Source organism: Impatiens glandulifera, chromosome 4 (genome assembly GCF_907164915.1).
Source record: "Impatiens glandulifera chromosome 4, dImpGla2.1, whole genome shotgun sequence".
In the NCBI taxonomy this organism is placed as follows: domain Eukaryota; kingdom Viridiplantae; phylum Streptophyta; class Magnoliopsida; order Ericales; family Balsaminaceae; genus Impatiens; species Impatiens glandulifera.
The window spans coordinates 11,186,581-11,193,338 of NC_061865.1; the positions used below are offsets into that span (position 1 = coordinate 11,186,581).

At 40.2% G+C, this 6,758-nt stretch overlaps 2 protein-coding genes across 2 annotated transcripts; one reads left to right on the forward strand and one right to left on the reverse strand.

The window, feature by feature from the left end:
- Positions 1-2,763: 2,763 nt before the first annotated feature.
- On the forward strand, positions 2,764-4,121 carry LOC124934712. Its single transcript, XM_047475229.1, has 4 exons — positions 2,764-2,908; positions 2,972-3,240; positions 3,652-3,866; positions 3,935-4,121. Exons 1-4 carry the CDS (start codon positions 2,764-2,766, stop codon positions 4,119-4,121), a joined length of 816 nt encoding a protein of 271 aa, XP_047331185.1.
- A 740-nt stretch (positions 4,122-4,861) lies between these two features.
- LOC124934713 (ubiquitin-like-specific protease 1) lies at positions 4,862-6,536 on the reverse strand. Its single transcript, XM_047475230.1, has 4 exons — positions 6,381-6,536; positions 6,250-6,315; positions 5,902-6,129; positions 4,862-5,485 (listed from the first exon to the last, which is right to left on the reverse strand). Exons 1-4 carry the CDS (start codon positions 6,534-6,536, stop codon positions 4,862-4,864), a joined length of 1,074 nt encoding a protein of 357 aa, XP_047331186.1.
- Positions 6,537-6,758: the final 222 nt, after the last annotated feature.

Genomic DNA, 6,758 nt, shown 5'->3' on the forward strand with positions numbered 1-6,758 from the left:
ATATTTATAATTAATGTAGTAATTATTATATAATTTTCGTTTTCAATATTTAAGAAAATAAAAATATGTCTTTTTTTTATCATTGGATTATAATTAATTGTATCATTTAAAATTTATATTTAATTTGGGGGCTGCAAGGCTATAACGTAGTACTTGATACAGATCAAAAAAGATACAATTAATGATGTATGTATGTCATCCTTTATTTTATTTCTATTTTTCAAAATTATGTCATCATCTATCATTAGTCTTTTGGAACGGACCCTTCTTGCCTTAGCCTTCGTATTTGGGTTTTCAAATCAATTGTCATTTTACTCCCTCTCTCATCCTTCAAATCAATCAAGTAATTAACTAAAATATCTTCTATTTTAAATTATAATTATTTATATATATCAATACATTTTAAGTCTTTTTACCAAAAAAAAACATCATCATTTCCTTAAAATTATCACAAATCATTACTAATAATTATTTTTCTCTCTTTACAGATTATTTAAATAATTTGAACCACCAAACAATTTCATTTTAAGGGCTTTGTTTGGTATAGGTTATTTAAATAATTTGGAGAAAAAATGGTTATTAGTAATTATTTTTAAAAAATGATAATTTTTTTTTGTAAAAAGACTTCAATTATATTTTAATTAATTTGATAAATAAAGATACTAATTGATATCGTTGGATTATTTGGAAACTTAAATTTGAACCATGATTAAAAGTATTTTTTAATAAGATGAATGCAATTTGATTTTTTTTTTTTATATAAGAGCTAACATAACAAAATCAAACTTTATTTACCTCTTCTATCTTTTAAATTAATCAGTACATTAACTAAAATATTATTTACTTAAAATTATTATTTTATTTATATATATAAAATAATCTTAAGTTTTTTTTTTAAAAATCATTTTTAATTTTTCAAAACCACACAAATTTTTTTATCTTTCTAAATTATTCAAATAACTCTCTACGAATTATAACAAATCATTATAAAGAATTAAAATTAAATATGAAACATACTTTTAGAGGGGAAATTTGATAATATGACCCTGAAAACCAAGTTATTTTGAAATATAACCTCACTAATAAAGTTTTTGTTTTTTAACTTTTTTTTAAATTTTTTCAATTTTACCCTTTCAATAACTTTTTTATTTTTTATTTTTTATTTTATTTTTATTTTTTTTTCTTTTCTTTTCTTTTCCTCCCTCCTCTCATTCACTCTCCGTTGGTCCCCCACCACCCAGGGTCCCCCACATGTCCATTCCCCCAATCACCTTTATCTTCTTCCTTTCTACCGCGACCCCACCACCCTCCCCCAACTGCCAGCCACCGAAGTCCGAGGGAGACCAACTGCCGCCACCGCCAACGACATAGCTCCCCTCCGCGATGCCTGAGACCCAACTAAGACCCCGCGACGACGAGACCAACCGACCAACATCTAAATGGGTACGTTCATTTCTATCAATCTCATTTCATTCACGTTATGGTTGAATGGCCGTCAATGTTATGGTTGAAATACTGGGAAATGCTACGTAAACGAAATGCTGTCAAAATCGGTCCACGCCCCACGCCCAAAAGCCCACGCCCCACGCCCAAAGGCTCACGCCCACGCCCCACGCCCACGCCCAACCCCCACGCCCCACGCCCAACCCCCACGCCCTACCCCCACGCCCCCACGCCCACTCCCCACGCCCCACGCCCCACGCCCCTCGCCCAAGACCCACGCCCAACCCCCACGCCCCACGCCCAAGCCCCACGACCCACACCCAAGCCCAACGATCCATTTATGGTAGGTTTTGTTTACTACACTAACATTTAAATTTCTATCAATTGCAGATTCCAATTTATATGTTAGCTGTTTTGTCCTATATGATGGTGAGTGGCTGAAAGATGATGAAGGTGTTAGTTCTTTTGAAGAAAATTCTTTAGTAGGTGTGCATCTATCCCGAAATACTACATATGAAGAATTAACTGAAATCGTCTATGATGCTATTCGTGTGGACAAAGTGAGATATGATTTAGTGTTGAAAGTGAAGTATAATTGTCTTTTTAGAAGAGCTCCTCCTGCTGTTATCCGATGTGATAAAGATGTGATGTTCTATGTGCAACATATTTCGACTTCACACCAAGAGCAAAACACTCCTCTTTGTGTATCTTTACTAGAGAAGTCACAACCTTCACACCCAACGGATGAAATCCAAAGAGAGGAGGTTCCTCAATTTGAGCATGAAGATCCACTCCCCCAAAATGACATACACAATGCAGTAAATGAAGAACAACAAGTCCCATTTCTTCATCCGAGTGAATTGGTTGCTAGTACCCCCCTTTTGAACCCAGCCAGCCACTTCCCCTATGAGGAAAACATCCATCAATGTTGAGGAGCCAATCCCGGTTGAAACACATGCTCAATTAACCCTTGAAAACGGATTGGAAGTGGGTACGTTTTATGAGAACAAAAAATAACTTCAATTGAGGGTGCATAGATATGCGATGGCTAATCATTTTGAATTCAAAATTGAAAAGTCAACAAAAGTTCTTTGGTTTGTGAAATGTGTGAATGAGAATTGCAAGTGGAGGTTGCGTGCCGTGAAAGGGAAATTTCAAGAGATGTTTGAGATTCGAAAATTACTAAATGTACACACATGCTCAATTTTGACGAGGCAAGAGAATGTGAGGCAAGCACCATCATGGGTAATTGCGGAGTGCATCAAACGTAAGTACATGGACCATCACCATGACCACATGCCTAAGAAAATAATAGAAGACATGCAAACAAATTATGGGTTTAAGCTGAAATATAATAAGGCTTGGAGGTCTAGGGAACAAGCATTAATGGCAGTGCGAGGAACAGTGGAGGAATCATATGGAAAATTGTCATCATACCTGTTCATGTTGGCGAAGAATAACCCAGGTACCATAACTGACATTCAGACGGATGAGCATGGCCATTTCAGATATATGTTCATGTCTCTAGGTTGCTCAATCAGAGGTTTCAGGTATTGTCGTCCAGTATTGTCCGTCGATGCCAGTTTTCTTAAACACAAGATTGGAGGTCAATTATTGATTGCGATTGCATTGGATGCGAATGAACAACTATTTCCCCTTGCTTTTGGCGTTGTTGATTCGGAGAATAATAACTCTTGGACATATTTCATGCAACAATTAAGAGTGGCAATTGGAATAGTCCCGGATCTTGTCTTCGTATCTGATAGACACCCAAGTATTGCCAATGCTTTGTCCGCTGTTTTTCCAGAAGCACATCACGCGGCATGCACATACCACATCAAAATGAATATTATGGCCAAATTCAAAACCGATAACTGCCACGATGAGTTTGATATGGCTTCACGCGCATATACAGTGCCAAAGTTTCAACTCCATTTTGATAAGATCAAGACCAAGGACCCTCGTATTGCTGCCTATCTGGAAGAGATAGGAGTGGAGAGATGGAGTCGTGCATTTTTTCCTGGTTTTCGATACAATCAAATGACAAGCAATTACGCTGAGAGCTTTAATAGTCAGTGCAGAAATGCTAGGAAATATCCCATATCAACATTGGCTGAGTATTTACGAATCACACTACAAGAATGGTTTCATGATAGAAGAGAAAAAGCTTCTAACCACACAGAATATTTATCTCAATATTATGAAAAGTACTTACGTGAACAAGCCGAGAAGGCCAGATTCTACACCGTTAATCCGCTTAACAGATTCGAGTTTCATGTGAATGACGGTCAACATGATTTTCAAGTTGATCTCCAAACTCGAACTTGTACTTATAGGGTATTTGATCTATCTGGTCTTCCTTGTAAACATGCCCTTGCTGCTGCCCGTTCTCGGAAAACTATTCCATATGAGTACTACTCAAGGTTAGAGAATTATTGCATTGTTTAATTCTAAGATTGAATTTATATAACTTAAATGTTTTTTTTTCCAGGTTTTTCACAACTGAAGCGTGGTGCATGGCATATGTAGATACATGTTATCCAGTTTGCGATGAAGGTTCTTGGGATATTCCAGAAAATATCAAGGAACGAGTTTGTCTAAAACCCCCCATCAAGGTTAAGAAGGGTAGGCCAACAACAAAGCGTAGGCCATCACAAGGTGAGCCTCGTAAGGAATAGAGACGGTGCAACTCATGTGGCGGTCGAGGCCATAACAGGGCAACATGCAAAGCAGTGATGCCTGCACCATCTACTTCAAGACAACAAGTATCACAACCTTCACAACCGTCACAGTTGGCCCAACCTTCACAATCTTCATCTTTGCCACATTCTCTAGACAATATTTCTTTTGGTTAAATTGTATCTTTTTGTTAAATTGTATGTTTTTGCACCAACTGAATCAGTGACTATTCCATATGATGTTTTATATATATATGTAGGTGGTAGTTTTGTCCATGTGATATATGTGCAGGTGCCTTTTTTTCTGTTGTAACAGATCTGATGTGCAGGTGCTCAAAGGCAATAAGTGGTCATCATGTTCAGGAATTCAAGGGGGTTGGGCGTGGGCCTTTGGGCGTGGGCCTTTGGGCGTGGGGCGTGTGCCTTTGGGCGTGGGCCTTTGGGCGTGGGGCGTGGTGGTTGGGCGTGGGCGTGGGCCTTTGGGCGTGGGGCGCGGTGTTTGGGCGTGGGGCGTGGTGGTTGGGCGTGGGCCTTTGGGCGTGGGGCGTGGGCCTTTGGGCGTGGGGCGTGGTGTTGGGCGTTGGGCTTTACATATTATTATTTGAATTAATTTAAGGTTTTGCTATACATACTATTACTGGAAAATCTCATTCATTTGAATCTAACAAAGACAACAATAATTAACTAATTTTAGAATGAAATTTGAAGCAAACAAATTAACTATTTATATTGAATTTAGTTTAAGGTTCTACAATTTGATGGAATAACCTTACTGCCCATTTGTTTCTCCAAAAATTCATATTTTCAGTGACCACATTTGATATATCCAATGAGGCAGTAAGGTATTCCAAATGCATAATAGTAAAAACCCCACAGTCCCCACTTTTGGTTGTCTTTGGGACTATTAGGTGTGGTATTATGGAATATGGCATCGCATCCAATTTGATCTGTGGAAACTTTTGTTTATCGCCCGTGGTAAACCCCTGTTCAAGCAAGTACGGCACCATTACACACATTGGATTCAAGAAGTTGTCATATTCATCCTTTGGGAACATATTCTGTTCGCAGTCATATACATATATGCACCAATCTTGTAGATGAATCTTGCACAGGATCCAGTGTTTCTGATTTAGGTTCAAGGGTACATATATCATATCAACAATATTCCAAGGATTACTTCCTTCACCAACTACGTATTCCATGAGATCGTCAAATTCGTAGCCTGCAGGATTCTGGGTAAACATATCATAGCGATTATTCATCTTCTGAGAGAATTTGGAGTCAGCAATTGAGAAATTTCTTGGATATGTCTTAGAGAACTCCTCAACCCTTCGTTTCAGTAGATGACATATTTCATCTATCTCCTGCGAAAAAAATTATAGATTAAGCAAAATTATTAGGTGTAGAACAAAAGGTGGGGCTTGGGCGTGGGGCTTGGGCGTGGGACTTGGGCGTGGGGTGTGGGTCTTGGGCGTGGGGCGTGGGGGTTGGGCGTGAGGCGTGGGGGTTGGGCGTGGGTAGTGGGCGTGGGGCTTGGGGGTTGAGCGTGAGGCGTTGGGGTTGGGCGTGGGTAGTGGGCGTGGGGAGTGGGCGTGGGGCGTGGGGCTTGGGCGTGGGGCGTGGGTCTTGGGCGTGGGGGTTGGGGTTGGGCGTGGGGCCTGGGGCTTGGGAGTGGGGCTTGGGCGTTAGGAGTGGAACTTGGGCGTAGGGCGTGGGGCTTGGGCGTGGTGCGTGGGGGTTGGGCGTGGGGTTTAAAAAAATAGAGAACAGAAATACTTACCGTATTGTGTAACCATTGTTGAGGCCTGAGCAGTCTGTTGAATAAAGAACGATTTGCAGAGCAACTCGTCAACTCCTTGAAATCCTTTGCATCACTCTTTAACCATTTCTTCAACTCCTTCATCTTTTCCTCGTCAATTCGTAACAAAGGATTAACCTTAACCGAATCATTTAGTTTAAACCCTTTCCCACCAGGGTCGGTGTATTCCCCCAATTGTTTCGACTTCTTCTTTCTCCGAAAACTTTTATCAACAAATTGTGATGGAGTCAATTGTTTCACCTCCTTCTCCTTCTCTTTCTTCTTATTCTTCTCCTTCTTCTTCTTCTCCTTCTCAGTCTCCACAATCACCCCCTTCACAATCTCTTTTTCCACCTCCTCTTTCTTCTCCTTTGGAACATGGGGCAAATCTTCTTCCTGCACAATCAAAAAATTAGATTAATATACATTGTGTAATTGGAATGTAGGGCGTGGTGCAATACCTTGTCATTCTTCTCAGCTTCCACCTCCACCTCTTTGTTCTCCTCTACCTCCACCTCCACCTCCACCTCCTTCTCCTTCTCCACCTCCTTCTCTACCTCCTTCTCCTTCTCCTTTTCCTTCTCCACCTCCATCTCCTTCTCCTTCTCCACCTCCATCTCCATCTCCTTCTCCTTCTCCTTCTCCACCTCATCATCATTCTTCTCCTCTGGGCCATCAAAACTCAATTTGCGAGAAGTTTTTGGCGTGGGGCGCGAATCATCATTCTGCATAATGAAAAAATCAGATTAATATATATACATTGTGGAACGTGGGGATTCGCACGTTCTATACAATACCTTGTCATTCTCCTCAGTCTTCTCATTCTCGTCATTCTCCTC